Source organism: Bombus pyrosoma, linkage group LG10 (assembly GCF_014825855.1).
Source record: "Bombus pyrosoma isolate SC7728 linkage group LG10, ASM1482585v1, whole genome shotgun sequence".
Taxonomy (NCBI): domain Eukaryota; kingdom Metazoa; phylum Arthropoda; class Insecta; order Hymenoptera; family Apidae; genus Bombus; species Bombus pyrosoma.
In genome coordinates, this window is record NC_057779.1 from 15,165,986 (window position 1) to 15,186,463 (window position 20,478).

Sequence of the window (20,478 nt, forward strand, 5' to 3'; positions counted from 1 at the left end):
ACAAACATAATTTTTCTTGCGGACCTCTACCATTTCAGCCGAATGTTTCGTCGGAATCATAAAAATAATCGTAATACTGTTTACTAGTATCTTCTACACGTTTGAACAATATATTCTGGACGTTTTTCTTGTTTGGAAGTTTGAATGGTTTGTTGAAATAAACGAAGCCTTGTTATGATATGTCGCTATCAACTGTTACCAAGGTGCCACGGAGGTCACCCGTGACCACCAATATGATAAACGGTCCATTGGGGAAGAATGTTGTCTTACATTATCAATTTATTATTATTTTGCCATTATACGCTTTGAATAATAAAAATATTCCCGTGGCGTCCTCAGCAAAACATGTGATTTCAGCGTGGCAGTCAAAGTGTTAATGCGTGTTCGCATGTGTATCTAATGTAATTGTAATGGCACGTCTGATGTGTAATCGAATGTAAGTTCACATGAAATTGGGTCTGTAATAAATAAGCGATATCGATGTGATTTAAACGTTGAAATATCGAACTTCTATTGGCTCCTCTACCTTCCGCCGTAGGTTATAAGATAATACGCATTTTTCTTAATTTTAAAAGTCTCAAACTCGAGTGCAATATTTTCGCAAAGAGAACGTAGAGACGCATCGATGGATGGATGAGTGGGTCGAATATATTAGCCAATGAAAATACTCCCGTGGCGTCCTCAGTAAAACATGTGATTTCGGCGTGGCAGTCAAAGTGTTAAGAAATCAAATTCTATTTAATTGCGTAAGTTTATTTTTCCTGAAAGAAAAGAGCAGAAGCAATGCTCAGTTCCAAGATAAATAAAAAGAAAGTAACGTTCGTTTCTTCTTTTCTCTATTTCCTAATTCCAAAATTTGATCGATAATGACTGTATTTAAGTAACTCACGATGTTGTTCTAATGTATAATGATACTCACGACGTCAGGATCCTTGACAGTCATGTCCAAATGTGGCAGTGGTGTGCCATTCGGCACGTTCTCCGGAATCTCGATGTTGTACTCGCGACGATTAAAAGTAGGCGGCTCGTCGTTCACATCCTTGATGGTTACCGTTGCTTCGGCCGTTGACACTGTCAGATTGTCATTACCTGGCATACCGTCGATCAATTCACGCGCCCTTACCTCCAGTGTCAGTACGCCAGTTGAATCCTTCAACGCTTCCCTGTTCAGCGGCTTTGCGGTTCTTAGTTCGCCTGATTCGTCGTCCAGTAGAAAATAGTCGAATGGGTCTGCATAAAAGAATACAGGAAACTTGTTTAGCAGAAATACTTGAATTTTTGTAAATACTTTTAGCGTCATTTCGATTATTTCACGACTCGCACTTAGGAGAAATCCAATGAGCGTAAGTAAAGAGAGGAAAATTTGAAACATTGGAAACGTTACGTTGAGATTAAAATTACCTTCGTTTTTTACCGTTTATTGTTTAACGAACATAGAAGAGCGAGAATCGCAATGGCGTGAGTCAGCTCGTTTCTTACATTTTGTAAGAACATTCTCCCTCAAAACTATCGTACGAAATAATAAATACAAATAATAATAAACTCTTGTATACAATAATTTAATCAAAGAACATGCCAACAATTTAATTGACTTTGTAACGCATTGTAAGCTTTCTAGCACTCGACCATTCAATCTTACGTAGTAATTAATGAATTGACGTAGTCTAATTGCCGATTGCTCGGGTCACAATAAACAACAAGGTCACGCGTCGAGCCATTTAGCTGTTCAGCCCTGTGCTCCAACTTGCGCAAAATGTATGCGTCTTATGATATGTCTACTTCGTCGCAAAGAAAGGAATTGTGAATTAATAAACACGTTTGAGCACAACCAATACTTTTAAGATGTCCTGCAAGTAATTATGATCGATTCATTAGTGAAGAAATATGATTTATTATTTGAAAGTGGATAATGTATCAGTAAAAATTTGCAAATTAATACTTAGCTTAAATTAATGTTTTGAGAGGACTCGTAGAAAATTAGTAATCTTCAACCGTGTGATATTTCTCGAAACGATGAAACACAATAGGAAACACAATATCGCTATCATCACTATCGTTATCAGAAGGATCTACCGAATCACTGTCCGCAATAATAACACACTTCTCACTACTATCATCGATATTAGATTCTCTTTTTACTGACACGACAGGTATAAGGGTTGTTTCATTCTTTTAGAGGATTATAATCTAAACGTGTGAACGTAACGAAGAGTTACACGCAACTAAAGTAAGAAAACATCGACAACAACTGAACCGCGAGTCTCACTCGTGTTGTTTACGTTTGGTCCGAACGAAGTACCAAGAGTCAGGCTCGTGCTTATTGTTTTTCACCCAAATTTCTTGCCGTGAGTCTCACTCGTCGTTGTAGGTCAAGGGGTTAAAGGTATGAAATTTACCGCACTTTTTCAAGTCATGAGAAAGCATCACGGCAGAGAATAAGCTTACAGCTGAATTAATTGTGAAACTAAAAGGACGATACTTTTAGAAGTTGAAGCACGTGGCTGCATTCAAATTCTCAAAATTTTCACTTACTCTACTGTAATTCTTCAATTTATCATACGCTTAAGAATATTAGGTTGTCCGGAAAGTGCCTTTCCTTTACAGACACGTCTTTTACAACGATGCATCTTTATACAAACATGAAACCTAATCTATCGAACGTTGTGATCTTCATTTTGATAGAACAAAATGAATCATTATTCGACGAAATAATATAAAACGGAAAATGTCGTGCATCCATTATTTCCTTATAAAACGAAAGAAACTTTTCGGACGACCTAATACTACAATCGTAACAGAAAGAAATGTTTAATTTCAGAACGTGTAAACATAGTAACTTAATTATTATGTAAAGAACATTATAGTGAATATAATTACTGAAATATATTGCTAAAAATATGTAACTATCGAATCGAACATATAAAAAATATGTTCGATTTAAAGAGACAAAATTAACATTTTTATGAATGTTCTGCCCCGAAACAATGAAACTTTCGTATGCGATAATTTAATTGACAAATTACCAACAATTATCAACAACGTAGTATTAAGTCGTCCGAAAAGTGTCTTTCTTTTACGGATACGTCTTTTACCTTTCAATCTATCGAACGTTGTGATCTTCATTTTGATAGAACAAAATGGATCATGCGTAATTCGATAAAATAATATAAAACGGAAAGTGTCGTGCATCCATTATTTTCTTATAAAACGAAAGAAACTTTTCGGACGACCTAATAATTGATATTGAGTTGTCAACTAAGTGATTGTGGATTTTGTCATTAAGTGGTAATGACAAAATCCGCACTTAGTTGCCAACCCAATAGATGGACGTAGTCTGGCGTAGCAACGTTTAAACGATAAAAGGGGAAAAATATGGCATAAACTCACTGGTGACCAATTCGTAGATCATTTTCCTTGGCATTCCCCTGTCGCCGTCTCTAGCCTTAACGGTCATAACTAAGGTTCCGATGGGATCGTCCTCGCGCACTATACCCGTTAGCGAGTTCACAAATTCCGGTGGACTGTTCTGAATGTCCGCTACCTTGATTTCTACCCCAGTAGTCTCATTGTTCAGTCCATCCTGCGAGGAAAATTCACCTATGTAAAAGTTATTCGTCGTGCGATTTCGGATTACCTTGCTCGCTGTTTTAAAGCAAACGCCGCAATCTGCTCTCCTATCAACTATTTCAATCCTCACTATGTATTTCTGTCAGCTAAATCTCGCCACAGATCCGTCTATTATAGATCGGGCAAATTACATCTCTCGTGGAAGCTTTCAAAGCTTTCAAGCTTTCACGTTGACGAAGAATTAATAATCGTCGTGTTCTATGTCGAGTCAGTTATATTGGGTTGGCAACTAAGTGATTGCGGATTTTGTCATAAGGTGGCATTGGCAAAATCCGCAATCACTTAGTTGCCAAACCAATAGAAGGATTAGTTGACTGGATGAAGTGCAACAGAAATTTGGAGAAAATGGAAATTGATATGAATGGCGATGAAGATAGTAAAGTCCACCTTGTACAATTTTTTTATCTTTTACACGTCATCCAGTGAACCAATTCTTCTAGCTTCTTAAAAAGAGCTCGAGTCTTTTGGTCCAATTTTGAACAAGTTTTCCTATTGTAAATGGTGTACTGTTGGAATACAACGATATTACACACATAGACACAAATAATCTCATACAGACACCTACACAGGTACTTGAACAGGTCACTTACACAGGTCATACTCACTACTGTATAGAGAGTGGGGTTGAAAATCTTTAAGGGACCATGGGACACTACCTACAGTCAGTCTGAGAGCAACTGGCCAACTGTCAACAATCCATAAATTCTTTACCTACACACTTTGTTAATTATACCATATCACTCACTTATATTTTAAATACATTTGGTTCTGTAATTCTGTTCAATAAATATCACCTAATATTATTTCAACATAAACATTGTGTCTTCCACAGATTATTCATCTTAACTTTAAGATTAAATTCTAACAATTATTCATTCGTGTTAATACGGATATTTTTATTCAACAAGGCTAAACGAATCCTCTCTCTTCAAGAACAATTTCTTTTAATTAATTCACAGATGTTGCACCTTTGTTTATACCTAAATTATAACGGTATAACTATATTTACGTATAATTGCACTCTCAGACATGAACGAACTTGGTCTCTAGAGCGGCACAAAGTCATTTCCAAGACTATGTAATGAAAATCAATTTTCAAGCTCAGCTCGCTAACCTGTTTTCAAGAGGACTTCATGAATTCTCCATATTTATTTGCCCAGCGGAAACACGTCTCCTCCAGGGAGCACGATAATCATCCGGCCAATCTTTTTTGTTTACGTGAAACTTATTTCATAAATGTAAAACGTGAGAGAGAAGGCAGATTAGACTTGGACGAACAACGATAGAAATTTAAGAAGGATCAAAAGAAAAGCAATAAAAAGTATTTTAATCGGCCTTCTAAAAATTGGCAAGCGCGTCCTTTCACCCTCGCTAAACATTAATAACGTTACGCTCTCTTTCTGTTCGCAGCCGCGCAGTTCGTTAGAGATTCTTCGCTGAGACTTTGCGCGACTTCAAAAAATTCACCTGCTGCTTTGGCCACGGAAATGAGCGAAAACTGAATTCCATGTTCGCGCCTGCTCGCGTCAAAGGGCATTTTAGATTCAATAATCCGCTCCGGTCTCATTTTCGCCTGCTATTTGTGGATGAATGACTTTCGCAGGCGTTCCGCAAGAACACACCACGAGGGAAGCAGAAAACCGTAGGGTCACATTTTTCACCATAATCCATCAAAGAAGAAGAAAATGTTAGTCCAGTCATCCGCAACTTCTTTTTCTACAAATTTACGTTATCAAATCGTGTTTTTTTTTTTGAAATATATTGGGTTGGCAACTAAGTGATTGCGGATTTTGTCATTAGGCGGTATTAGGGGGTTGCTAACCCAATATATTCGACTAACGCGTTGAATACCATGGGAGTCATCGGTAAACTCAGTGAGATAAAATCATTAATGGTGATTATACACCGTAACGTATCTGTTGTGATATTTCAACATTGTATGTATCGTATAATAAAAAATTCATCGTGGCGCCATGACCTTGTGAAACTGGCATTTAACGTGTTAACCCTTAGAATGCTGAATACTCGCAGCCTATGCCATCCGTACGGACGGCATGCTGCCAGCGCTGACGATCGCTGTGGACTGAATACTTTTTCGCTATACTGAACTCTGTTGATTGACTATTCAAAGCGCAAATCGTAATAAGTTATAGTAATTCTTTTGCACGAGATTAAATGATTCAAGAACGTTATTTTTTAGTATTAATTATTTATTATAAACATTGAAATTTACAATAAACTAGAATTTGGGTAGTAAACTAGAAAACAATAAACTAGAAAACTAAATTTAGTAAATATAACACAAGTTAATAATTCAGTTGTGCATGAAAAATTTCTAAACAATCATCGATACATAATCCGACATCGCATTTTCTGTCGTTCCTTCTCTTATTTTTCATACAAACAACACATTTTCTTCTTGATAATTGTGTTGCGCCGGCACGATTATTCTACCAAATGTCCAAATTGGACAAATTGTGAATGCAAAGTATTAAATAAAAAAAAAAAGAAAAGACAGTTTCTTCGAACGCGGCATTAACATTGAAATGCATTTATATTTATCTCACACAAACGTAATAGTATTACTTGTGCGTAGGTGCTCGGAAAAATTGACAAACGCATATATGCGTCCTTAGTCCAGAGCGATGGCTTTCGCCAGACGCATATATGCGTCCTTAGTTCACACTGATGACTTTCGCCAGACGCATATATGCATCCATAGCACTCTAAGGGTTAATATTCTTTTATTTATTTATTTTATTTATCCACGCTCTATATTATACATCTTCATATTGTATTTCTATGAAATGAAAAGAAATGGAAGTATTCGCAGCATCGAAGCTCCGAATTTGTGGATGATAACGATGGGTTTGAAATATTTGTTTCTTACATGGGAACCGCAGATCGTCTCATCCAATTTGCTTTAGCAAATAGAATTGTAGCAACTGATTTTAATATCGAGTTTGTCTTAGAAGAATTGATAGAAAACTGAAGCACGCGACACGAGCATATTGGAAGACGTGCTATTGAATTTGAAACACATAAGACAACGTGTCAGAAACACGTGACAAATGCGATAGAGACGACGAAGAACGATATGACAGCCAAGTTCTCGGAAACGTTGCAGGTGTTCTGTCTGCATTGGTGACGTGATAGTTAAAATACAGAGTATATTGAGAAGTTGGGATGTTTATCGCGTAAAAGTAAGTCGAAGATATAGAATGGCAATTTTTGTGGCAAACGACAATCTTTTGGCTTATTTATCGGGTTGCATGGAACAACTAGCTGTTTTTTTTTTTTTTTGTGATAAAAATAATCAAACTAAAGTCGAATTGAGACACAATATCACACAGGGTGTGAGGAAAAATCTCGAGATCATAGTATAAGCGGTGAAGTGGTGATTCTACATGCAGAAATAAGTCGAAAAAGAAGAATAACGTTTTTCCGTTTGATGCTTAGTTTCCGAGAAAAATATATTTCGATATCCGTCAAGTGTTCGTATGCTAATTGTAAGTTTCAAGGCACCCGACTTCTTTTCCGCTCGTGTTGACGATGATTTCATTAGACGAGCAGAGTTACGTATGCAGCAACGCGACCAAAATTTTCAACGCTTGTTGTTATAAATAGATTTATTCGGGACGTCGATGACCAGCAAAGTGACGTTTGGTATCGACCACTGGTAGCATAATTAAAATCAATTTTTGAGCTGTACTCACGCTCGCCCTAAGTAGCAATTGGTAAAAGGGCCTCTCCCTGTAGTCGAGTGGTTGGCGCAACACCAAGGCGCCCATGTACGAGTTCAGTTTTCTTTCCACGTTCACGATGCCGAACTTTTCACAGGCGTCGAGGAACTGAAACAGAAGCATCATATTGATCGTGTATCGACATTCTGCTCTTGCTGCTTTAGAATAGACTGCGGATTTTTATGTAAATTCATGCTGTTGAGAATAATAGCAAATTCCTACTTTCGATTTTTAATAATTACAATGTGACAATTACAATTTGACGATTGTTTTTTCCACATTACAAACAAATACAAGTTCAACAATTACAATTACTGTGAATAATTATTATATTTTTGGTATTGTTTCTTCGATATTTTCAAGATATAATAATATGATAATATAATAATAGCAGATTCGTATTTTCGATTTTTAATAATTACAATGTGACAATTACAATTTGACAATTATTTTTTCACATTGCAAACAAATACAAGTTCAACAATTACAATTACTGTGAATAATTATTATATTTTTGGTATTGTTTCTTCGATATTTTCAAGATATAATAATAGCAGATTTGTACTTTCGATTTTTAACAATTACAATGTTACAATTACAATTTGACAATTGTTTTTTCCACATTACAAACAAATACAAGTTCAACAATTACAATTACTGTGAACAATTATTATATTTTTGGTATTGTTTCTTCGATATTTTTAAGATATAATAATACGATAATATAATAATAGCAAGTTCCTACTTTCGATTTTTAACAATTACAATTTGACAATTGTTTTTTCACATTACAAACAAATACAAGTTCAACAATTACAATTACTGCGAATAATTATTATATTTTTGGTATTGTTTCTTCGATATTTTCAAGACACCACTGATCATGGCTGGATATATTAAGTGAAATTATTGTTATATGGCTAATGAAAGGATAAATTGACAAAAAGATAATTTTCCAACGAGATTCATTCAGCAGCTGCTATATAAAAAAAACGGTTTCAAGATTTCGGAATAGAATTATTACGGTGGCCAGCATCGAGTTTTGAACCGAACACGATCGGGAGCCTATGGGGAATTCTAGCGAGAAAAGTTTACGATCAGGAGAAGCTACCTGCAGAAAATATCGTGGAACGTAAAAAAAATAATAAAATCAATGTGGACGGATTTTCAGATCGAAACTTTAAATAAGTTAGAAGGATAGCGTACCTGACTGATTAATAAAAATTAATAAGGAAGATTTTTTACTACTTTAATAAAAGTAAAAATTAAAATTGTATGAAATTTATTAAATAAATTATATTATGTTTAAAAGATTAACATTATATTTTCTCACAGCCAAAAACACAATTTTAAGAGGAAAAATCCAACTTTTTCCAGACTTCGATGAAACAAATCTTTCGTTTGTTGTATCTTCAGTTTTGTATTATATCACAATATAAATTTTAATTGCATAATTGAAAATTGAAATTGTATAAAAGATTTCGTCAGTTTTTATTTTAATATCACGAAAAACCTAAAAATGGATTGCGTTTCTAATTATCCACGACATTGTATACAAACAGTGCCACTGGCACAACTGCCCAGTAAGTGCAATCACATAACATTCACGCTTAGAAAAGGAAAAACACCAGACATCCAACTAAATGGCGCCCACATAGCACAAACAAAGTATGTCAAATATCTAGGAATACATTTAGACACACGCCTTACATGGAAGCATCACATAAAATCAATAACAAACAGAATACGTGAAAAAATGAAGCAGATGTACTGGTTAATCAATAGAAAATCTAAATTAAGCATAATGAAGAAACTAAATATATACAAAACAATAATCAAACCAATCTGGACATACGGAGTCCCACTATGGGGGATGGCAGCAATGAGTCACATAAATAAAATAGAAACAGAGCAAGCAAAAATCTTAAGGATAATAGTTAACGCTCCATGGTACGTCAGAAATGAAGATATACGAAAAGACTTAAAGATTCCAACAGTTAAAGAGGAAATCGCCAGATATGCAAAAAAGTATAAAGAAAGACTTGCAACACACCCAAATCAGCTGGTTGCTGAAACGAATAAAACAATAATAGAAAGAAGACTGAAGAAGAAGCATCCTGCAGACCTCACANATAGAACAATAAACAACCTGGAAGATGGAGTCCCGCTGGGGGTAACCATCCACATGCTATATTTTATCAAAACTTAAATTATAATATTTTACCAAATGTCCTAATGGACAAATTGTAAAATGTAAACAAATAATAAATAAAAAAAAACTGGCACAACTGTTGCTGTTTCTGTACATTCCAAACAAGATGACTCGGGAATATGGAAAATGATAGTGTCACGTCCCGCGCGCTCCGTAGCGCGAAAGTAAAATTGATAATTTCTTTCAAATCAAGGTAATTTAAAGTGGAAGACAGTTAAAGCCGCTAAAAGCTGTATCTTACGAAAACTTATCTAACCATGTTTTTATATTTACCTAATTATGTTTTTATAACGATATTAAGACAATTTAAATTGTAAATAAAGTCGGCAATTGAACAAACGTTGGGGGTCTTCCCAAACATTTTCAAAAAAAAGACCCCGACTTTTTATCATCTCCGACAGATATAAACAAATGAAGCGACTCATAGAAGCCAGTACCAATAATTACCGTTCGTCTATCGAATATTATTAATTAATTACTGTTCGTCAACCGAATAATTACCATTGTCTATCGAAGAGTTAGTTATCATTTTGTCAACCGAAGAATCATCATCTTGTCAACCGAAGAATTACCATTTTGCCAAACGAAGAATTTTATATCAGTCTGTCAGTTAATTGTTAATATCGAAATCGAGTAAGATTTGAATAAATTATTGCATATTGTAAATTTACTTTCGAATAACTTTAATCGTCTCCCGTGCCAGTATTCCCGCACATAGCAAGTTAGCCAAAAGTGGAGCTTATTGCCAGTTGCATTAAACGTCAGTTAACGCTACCTTCTCGTCGGCAATTAAATAGAACGTAACAGTAGACAATGTATTAAAGCAAATATCATTACTTGAAACAAAAACATTTCTCTTCTTCGAAAGAAAAGTGTAATTTCGAAAAGCAGAGCAGCTGCATGTTACAACAATAATTGCGTCGACTAGGGCAGCAAATTGCAAATGTTAAATCGTCCAAGTGTTATTGCATCGCAATTCTTCACGAATCAACAGCTCTGTAATTCCAATTGTTATCAACAAAATGCTCTATACATTGCAAAAGTATTCATCTATTGAGTTGGAAACTAAGTGATTGCGGATTTTGCCATTACCACCTAATGACAGAATCCGCGATCACTTAGTTGCCAACCCAACACTTTCATTACGTTCGAGAAAGTCCGCATTCTCGCTTGTCTATCTTTTTTAAATGACAATAGGAAGACTTTGTATCAAAACCACGTCGTTTCGTACAATCGAAGCTTGAAGATTCGAAGGAACTCGATTTTTTATTTTTCTGCGCGTGTTCCAACGCTACACGTTAGGAGCGAAAATATTTCGTACGCCGATAAAATGAAAATATTTTCAATCACACGAAATACTCTCGACGAATCAATGGCAGAAACGATAAAAAGAAAAAAAGAAATGAAGAAAGAAGGAAAGAAAAAACAGCAAATAAACGATCTAAAAAATGAATTCCAATACTCGAACGTATCGTCCATATATCGGCTCTGTCTCGATAATCGTTTTCAACCATAACTATACTGAACGTCTCGTTCTAATAACCGCCACAATTAACGAGGAAATTCGACTATTTTGGTAAATGATAGAGCCGTTGTAAACATTAGTTTGGTTTAATGACCGAGCATGCATGGTGCGTTCCACGGTCTGTGTAAAACGAAAAGAGGCATTAAAGTTCGCCGCCGTAAAGCCAGCGGGGCCATTAGTTAAAAGGTTTTACAGTTTTATTGGTCGTCTAACGGCCCCGTGAATTTATCGAGCGGATATGACGTAGAGGGTAAAGCGTGTAAGAGTATGCGTCTACGTGCTAATATTCCAGCCGCATCCTTCGGGATCGTCGCGTACAACTGGCGTGGTCAGATAATTTCCGCGTATCCCCTGTGATAAACGCGTTGGATATTTTTCGAATAAAATACTCCTTCGTGCTCGTTATTTTTCTCCACGATCTGATCGCTTAAAGGTCTGTCACAGTATGCCGCGTTAGCCACCCTAAAATACGATACGAGGCGCTCTCGTCTGATATAACTATATGTAGTATCTTCAATGGAATATAATGTTATTATATCCTAGTATTTGTAATTTATTTACAATGAATGGATTGTACAAATATAGACAGAAAAACGATGGTAGTTTAATATGAACTAATCGCAATAACACGCTACAATCTAGACAACTCTCGACACAACTGATCCAACGTTCTCTCTCACGCGGACCACACTCTCTCGACAACGCTAGCAGCACTATATCGACAACGCAACTCGCACTCTCTGACTTCTCCATTCACAGTCTTCGACTTCTCAACTCAAACTCCCCTGCTCTCGCATGTCTTTTGTCTTCCCGTAGACCCACCATACACGTGTTCCGCGATCGCTCGTGGCCAAAGCCACGTAGACCTTTTCTATGAAACTATTCACTTGAAGGACCGACCACACATTTACGGGCCCATCGGCACCTCGGCTCTCGCGACATTGTATGTGGTTCACCCGCTAACTCCTAGGCCTTATGTCCGCGACACTACATCTATATATATATGTCGGGTTCGCGTTATGATTAGGGTTGGGGTTAGGGGCGTGAAACGAATCTTCGATGCGATTAGACATTGCTGTTATGCAATAGAGAAGATATTGACTAATGCGAATATGATTATTACAGATATCGACAAGTAACCGTGGTAATTAGATACTCGAGACGCTAATGACAATGATCCTAGGTTCAGTAACGAATCCGCGGGATAACAAAATGCGCTTTCTTCCAAAGTCCAAGTCGTACTCAACTTCCTTGTCTACGGTGCAAGCGTTACTCAACTAACTCTTTGTTAACAAACGTGAAGTATTCACTGATCGTAAAGACGTTACTCTTCCTCATCGCTGAGATCGAATGACTTTCCGTCACGATGATGCTGCAGAGGAAAACTATATTGGCGTGTGTCTAAGGACACGAGATCATCGGATTCGTGGAGCGATGCCTTCGTTCGGAAGGTGAGGGAAATTGACGTTGCCGTTAATTGGTCAATTTCCATATCGATGGTTAGAAAAGGATGCTAGCCGCCCTTGAGGGAAAGTGGCTGACGGGAGGCGCCGTTCGTGAGAAAATAGGTTTCCCCTATCTTCCCGTAGTTGGGACAAAGACTATTTGTCTGTTTGAAGGACTTTAGTTAACTAAATCTTAAGATTTGTAACGGGTCCTCAGGCTAGTTGAATATGTACCGTGGAGATACATCGATATCTGGTAATCATCTTAACCGGAGAATAGGGTCTGCCTGTGGCGAGCCACGGGACAGAGACCGTTGGAATGTTTACTGTCGAGTGCCGCTACAACTGTTTCTTTTAAGGAGAGCTATACTATTACTCTATACCTTTGTTAGACAAAACGTTCATCCCTTGACCGCCGCTACGTTCGGCGACTGATTGTCGCCTCGAGCCCAAGCTCACTATCACAAATCTCGAACAACTACAATGGGATTGAATGACGACAATTGTTTAATTACGGCTATGGTAGAATCTAGATCAAAGTGTTCAGGGATTTTCCCAAAATTCCAAAGGGGAAGCTTCGGTGTCCTTTCATCTCCGGCATATATATATTTGGAAAACCGTGTCGCTCAGCCATTTCTGTACTGTTATCGGATGCCGTGCAAACACGGAAGTTGAAAAATTTCAGGTTCAGTCGCGTCTTACGGAATCTTCCGCCTTTATGACGCGCTAGTAACGCCGAAGAAGAAGTTGTTACGAGTTATGAGGAAATGTTTGACGCCACAGCGTAGCCAATATCAAGGGTTTCTGCTGCGAAAATACCCTCGCCGTTTCTCCATACAAATTCTTCGGCTTTACCACCTCCGTTCAAGCGTTTCTGCAATAAGATACTGTGCGCACGTTCGGTTGTTATTCGATGGGTGGACAATTTTCAGTCGCCTGACTGTAAACATTGGAGATTCGGACGAAATGTATTTCTCCGAGTTTTCGTTTGTTCTATTTACAAACGATCGCTTGTTTGCAATTTCTTTGAGGGGCTGTCCTGAATTAGAATGTTCTAAAACAGCGTTTTTGTGATTTTTTTTAGAAGGGAAAGAAAGAAACGAAATTATTGAATTTTTAGGTATGGTTTTATATATACTTAACGAATACACAAGAATTTTTTTAAAGTAAAAAAAGAAAATTATAACAGATTTCTAAGCCCATTTCATGGGCTGCAAACCAAAAAAGGATTAAATTATTATATATTTTTCTTTTCGATGAACTAAAAAAGTTCGTCAAAAAGTTTGTTTAAATAATTGTTGTAGCACCTTAAAGTTTATTTTTTCTTTTTATAAAACACATTTTTCTTTAAACCCGTCAAAATTTTTAATTTCACACTATTTTCTGCCTTTTTCTTAGTTCATCGAGAAGAAAAATATATAATAATTTAATCCTTTTTTGGTTTTTTCTTTCGGTCGGCGCACCAAGATTAGTAGAAATACATAATTTGAACAAATGTCAATAGTTATAAATTTTGTATCATTGCCATCGTTATTACAATCGCGTGACGAAATTAATGCACAAAACATATAAAAATAGTTTTATTTATACATGAAATATAAATCTATTATGTGCGCCCCCTACCAGTGGCTGTCGAACGTAGGAAAAACTCGCTTTTTCCGTGTTTTACCTTAATGAACAATAACCCTAAGTAACGTTTCGACTTGAAAGATGTTTGATAGCAATTAAGGACCTTGACAGTAAAGTAAAAAATGCTAAATCTTGTGATGGCTCTTTAGGATTATTGTGGGTCCAAATAAATATGATTGGATGATAAATATGATGGATTATGATTTATGATAGATCCACGGGGCGTAACAACATAGAACAATTATTTAACAACGCGAAGAAACAATATGAGATAATTAATAAGCGAAAAAAATAAGTGAATCGAGCAAAATTATACTACAGCGCCATGGAGGTCACCGGTGACCTCAGTGAGATAAATTCATTAACGATGATTATACACCGTATCATATCTTTTGTAGGTAATATTTCAACATTATATGTATCGCATAATAAAAAATTCATCGTGATGCCATGGCCAAACCTTGTAAAACTGGCGTGGCATTTAACGTGTTAAGTAGCTAATAAACTATTAGGTCGTCCGAAAAGTTTCTTTCGTTTTATAAGGAAATAATGGATGCACAACATTTTCCGTTTTATATTATTTTATCCAATTACGTATGATCCATTTTGTCCTACCAAAATAAAGATCACAACGTCCGACAGAATAGGTTTCATATTCGTATAAAGATACGTCGTTGTAAAAGACGTATCTGTAAAAGAAGGACACTTTCCGGACAACCTAATGCTAATTAGTTTCAATAAAAGCATGCAGCGAAGAAGTAAATACATCGAGTTGATAAAAGTATGATTTGCGATTAACTTGGTAAGTGGTAGGCGCGAGAAAGCAATTTTCTTCCAACTTTTGAATAATTGTTTATCTTCGTTCTGTAGCAGCTTTAATAAACCTCCACTTAAAATCACAATTAACGTAAAATAATATGACGTTCTTAAATTAAATACTGAAAATTAAACACTTTTTACATTTTTCTCATATTCTTATATTCCTCAACTAGTATCTTCTTCCATAACATTTTTAGTTTGTTTTACAGTAGGAAGAGTAATTACAGCGAAATTTCCACCGTGAGTAAGCGTGTAATTAATTAACGTTGAAGACGCTTTTTTCCAAAGCATACGTTTCTCATAGAAAAGGAACATATTTTGTTTGCAGAAAATTTTTATCGAGTATTTCATTTCACATCTCGCATGTATATTTGAGACATTTTCATTGCTTTTAATAACGTCAAGTTTTCTGTTTATTCTTATTCCGCCAGCATTATTTATCCTGTACACCACAGCGTTGCACCACAAAGCTGTTTATATCTCAGTAATAATTTATTCTTTGATCCTTTATAACGTCATGTAACGTAGAAGTTACGTAATTATTTTACATATTCATAAATTTGATCTCATCTGTTTGTACGTAATTACGATATTGCATTTCACGAGTAATACTATCATAGTATGCAAATGATATTCTTAGATTTTGGATTAAAGTAAGAGGCTGTAGGTGATCGATATTATAATTCTTTTCTTTTATCAGCGAAGAAAATTCTAATTAGAGAGAGTTAAAGGAAGTGCTTCTATGATTTTCAATCATCTTTTAGACTACACATGAGAGCACATTTATTTAAGAACAAAATTAATAACCTTAGCACAAGATAATATAATAAATAGTAACAAGGATTGTAAATTAACATAATTCTAAACGAAACTGGCGATGAATTGTATTTTTTAAGTAAACGATAATCCTTTAAGGATTTTATGTCTTTTTTATTATCTACTAATATTAAAAATTTCAACAATGTTAGCAATTTGACAATAGAAAATAACCAATACAAGTAAATGTTAAACGTTTATTTTCCCCAATAATTCCGCAGTTTCTCCATATGAACAAACATTACAAAAAGAACGAAAATATTTTACGTTAGAAATACAAGAGGATTTCAGCAAGTAAATCAGGCTGTATCTTTATCTCAAGCAAAAAATTCTAGTTTCTTGTTCTTTCTTGTAAAAATGCGCGTAATTGCGTATATTATATTTTTACCAATAATTTTACGATTAAATATACGTATTAGCCGCCATTGCTAATAACAAATTTTAATATGAATATTTTACAAATTGAAATATATTTGCTTAAATGAGAGCGTCGAGCAGTTAACTCAATTGTCGAAGTTTTTTTCTTTTTTGTTGTTTATTTTTAATTTTACAATTTGTAATTGTCGAAGTGGTCGCCACTTCTAAGAAAACTCTACATCTGGTCACTTGAAAGTAAAATAAATCTCTGCGATGGCCGGGAATCGAACCCGGATCAACTGCTTGGAAGGCAACTATGCTGACCATTACACCACCATCGCAGTTTACATCTGGTCTTTTTAGTTTTCTCAAGCACTGAAGCTATCGACAGCGTATAGACAATAGACTGGGACGGAGGCAGACCATAGACAGTAGAGAGGCGACGATGGCTTCAGGGCTTTCATTTATAGGGTAACATTGCTGGTGTCACGTAGAATTCAGGGTTGGATGATAATAGAAAAGAATACTGAGTCGTAACCCAACTATTAATCTTCTTTATTAATCTTAATCTTCTTTATTATAAATTCACCACTTACAACCAATAGACTGACACTGAACCGGAGAAAAGGGCTGCGCAAGAACTGCCCGAGCTGTCTGAAGTCTCGACTTATATACATTTTGGTTTGAGGATGTTGAGGGGCTCGGTTTAGGTTGTGATCTGGAGAAGTGTCCTAAGGTTGAGGGTCGATGTCTTATCCATGATGTAGACTAAGGTGCGTCATAGCTTCTGTATAGGCTATGATGATAGGGTGGTGATGTGTCCAAGGGAGTCCAAAGCTCGGTGGTCGATGTCCTATTTTGATGTGGATTAAGGTGCGTCACAACCTTGGTGTAGGTTATGATGATAAGGTGGTGATGTGTCCAAAGGAGTCCGAAGCTCGCAGTCTATGTCTTATCTCTGATGTAGGTTGAGATGTGATTGATGTTACAATGGCTTCAGGGCTTTCATTTATAGGGTAACACTGCTGGTGTCACGTAGAATTCAGGGTTGGATGATAATAGAAAAGAATACTGAGTCGTAACCCAACTATTAATCTTCTTTATTATAAATTCACCACTTACAAGCAATAGACTGACACTGAACCGGAGAAAAGGACTGCGCAAGAACTGCCCGAGCTGTCTGAAGTCTCGGCTTATATACATTTTGGTTTGAGGATGTTGAGGAGCTCGGTGTAGGTTGTGATGTGGAGAAGTGTCCTAAGTTTGGGGGTCGATGTCTTATCTCTGGTTACTGTTTCTGAGCGGATGGTCTTCTTGAGCGTGTGATACTAGCGTGCGGATCGGGACCAGCTCAAATTATATTCCTACTTGTACTTAAACTTCTGTATTAGAATATATTTTCTACTTTACAATCTATCTACGCGTTCCTCTGTTCATACATCTAATAACCTCAAGAGTAATGAACAGTGGCAAGAAAAAAGATACTCAAATTCTAACAAATTCGTGCAAACTAAGTTTTATTTGTGGTTTCATTTAAAAAGGAAATACACCGTGCGATATACTGGATAGAAAAGTCGCGCTGCGAGTTAATAAAGTTTGTTATATACACGCTGCAAAATTGTTCTTTTGCGTCTCTTTTTCCTCCCACTCGAAAGATCTGGTCCAATCCAGGTACTGGATTCGTTTAATACATCAGCTTCCCTCGTCTTCGAAATCCTTTTCCACTTATTCTCATTTTCGCTCCATTGATTTTCCTGTCGATGTACAAACGAAAAGTTTTATCGGACAACAACAGCAGCAGCAGCATCTTACGTCATCGGTTTCGTTATTGCATCGTTATAGACCACAGAGAAAGAAAAATAACAGTAATCAGTATTTTTAATTAAAAATGAATGCTTCGCATCATTCTCAGGAAAATACTTGATTCTTTCAGAAGTTCAAAGAGAACAAAAGTTTTATTTTCGATATATTCTGTTCTTCTTCGCGATATATACGACGCACACTGTTCCTATTAAGTGCAATGATATGAATGAATAACAACGAATAAATAATACGAATTATTTAAACGCGTAAATTGTAAATCATCCGTTTTTTTCATCTTGAATCATTGATATCGGGTCAAAGTCATACGTAAAATTCGTAAGCTTCGAAGGTAAATTGAAGTCGCTTGAATACAAATAACTTGATTCCACGTTTGTGTTCGTGCAAGTCAAATTACTTGGTTTCAAGTCGTTTGAATTCAAGTCGCCTGACCCCAGACGGCTATCTAATGGAAAATGGATACTTACAAAACGACGTTTAAAGGAAATGACGCGTTTTAAAAGAGAAGAAACAGCACCGAACTGTAGATAACATCGCCTTACCTAACAACTGTTGTTTTCCTTAGGTCAAGGAATAATTGAAAAAGTCTTACAAACAACGTAACGTAATACGAACAACGTGAAACCAAGGAAACAATAGTAGATAATAAGCACACGTAAAGCGTAGAAAGTTGAAAAAAGGAACATTTTAAGTCAAACGAATAACAGGTTTATGCTAGCTAGTAAAATTCTTTGAATTCTATGGTCTTGTTGATTATACTTAGTATCAACTGTACGCGCATCAACCCATAAACGATCATTTTTAAAATTATTCTATTTAAATAATCGGCAAACTTGAGGTTGAGAGTGAAAAGATTACGGTTCAGTGTCAGTCTATTGCTTGTAAGTGGTGAATTTATAATAAAAAAGATTAATTAGTTGGGTTACGACTCATTATGAAAAGATTACACGATAATGGAAGAAAGAAACGCAATTTTATCTTGTAACAACGGATGTACAATGTAAAATAATAAGGCTGGAAAAATGATCGGCTCTTTAATTAGTATTAATTTCGTATTGTACGACGCTTTGTGTTCGTACTTTGATTGTCGTAAATCGAACAACCATACATATTCGTCGTGATTTAATCTTACGAAATAATGCAGGACGAGATCATGTACACGACAGATTTTGCAGTAGGATTTTGTCAGAGCCTGCATATTAAGCTTGAACAAGTGAATACACTTACCGAGCTTTTATTTATGCAGGACACTAACTTATTCCGTTTTGAACTGCTTAGATGATTCGGTAGATAAGCCAACAGAAATTATTTAAGATGATCTAGACCGAAGCAGTTATAGCTTGCTCTCTTTAGCTTCTTAAACGGGCTATGTATGTACGTACTTTAAGAAGCTTCCGGTGAGAAAATTATGGAAAAAGGAGAAAGAGAAGAAGTGAAGGAAAATTCTATTTTGCCAAAGATAGAAATTTTTGAATCGCCAGACTTCTATAATCCTTTTGTATGTTTCTGTAATGAAAACTCGTTTTGTATAAGTCAGTTCTTAGTTTGCAAAGCTTAATTTCTGCAAAGTTTTTGATAACTGCACGAGTAGTGCAATTTTTTAAATAATCCAATATTTGCTCGAATTTCTGCAACTCGTCTTAATTTTTAATTTCGCAATATATTAAATATACGTATGTACGTTTAGTCATTTTACGTTTAAAATCACGACAATGTCGTTTGTTTCTTTATAAAAATATTTTAATATACCTTATGATTATTGTACCATAAATTAATTTTATAATATATATCTATATATATCTTTTTATGAAACTAAAGGCTTTCATTTTATTCTATAAATCTATACGTATGTAAATAAAATTGTATGTCGTTCATGTTTTCAATATAAAATTTATTATTTCATATAATAATCATTTTATTATACATAATATCATATATAATATTATACTTATTTTTTAGTCTGTTATATTTCTATATAATATTTATTTACAATATTATAATACAATATTTACTATTTTATATTTAATAATAATCATTTTATTTCTTATTATATTATATTTATTATATTTATTACATTTATTCTTTAATATATTATATTTCTATATAATCTTTATTTACAATATTATAATACAACATTTACTATTTTATATTTAATAATAATCATTTCATTTTTTATTATATTATATTTATTATATTTATTACATTTATTTTTTAATATATTATATTTCTATATAATATTTATTTACAATATTATAATACAATATTTACTATTTTATATNTTAATAATAATCATTTTATTTTTTATTATATTATATTTATTATATTTATTACATTTATTCTTTAATATATTATATTTCTATATAATCTTTATTTACAATATTATATTTATTATATTTATTTTTTATTATATTATATTTCTATATAATATTTATTTACAATATTATAATACAATATAAAATTTAATATTTGTAAGAATAAGTAGAA

At 34.9% G+C, this 20,478-nt stretch overlaps 1 protein-coding gene and 1 non-coding gene across 2 annotated transcripts in view; both read right to left on the minus strand.

Annotated features, from left to right (window-relative positions):
* The window catches only part of LOC122571721 (cadherin-87A), a gene marked incomplete at its 5' end in the record, with an annotated part of 436,847 nt that overhangs the window by 9,394 nt on the left and 406,975 nt on the right, over positions 1-20,478 (minus strand). The window contains 3 exons of the mRNA XM_043735781.1: positions 920-1,230; positions 3,388-3,580; positions 7,344-7,478. Coding sequence (XP_043591716.1) covers positions 920-1,230; positions 3,388-3,580; positions 7,344-7,478 — 639 coding nt within the window. The remainder of the gene's footprint in view (positions 1-919; positions 1,231-3,387; positions 3,581-7,343; positions 7,479-20,478) is intronic.
* Trnag-ucc lies at positions 16,443-16,514 on the minus strand. Its single transcript has one exon. It is a non-coding gene; the product is annotated as a tRNA-Gly (tRNA).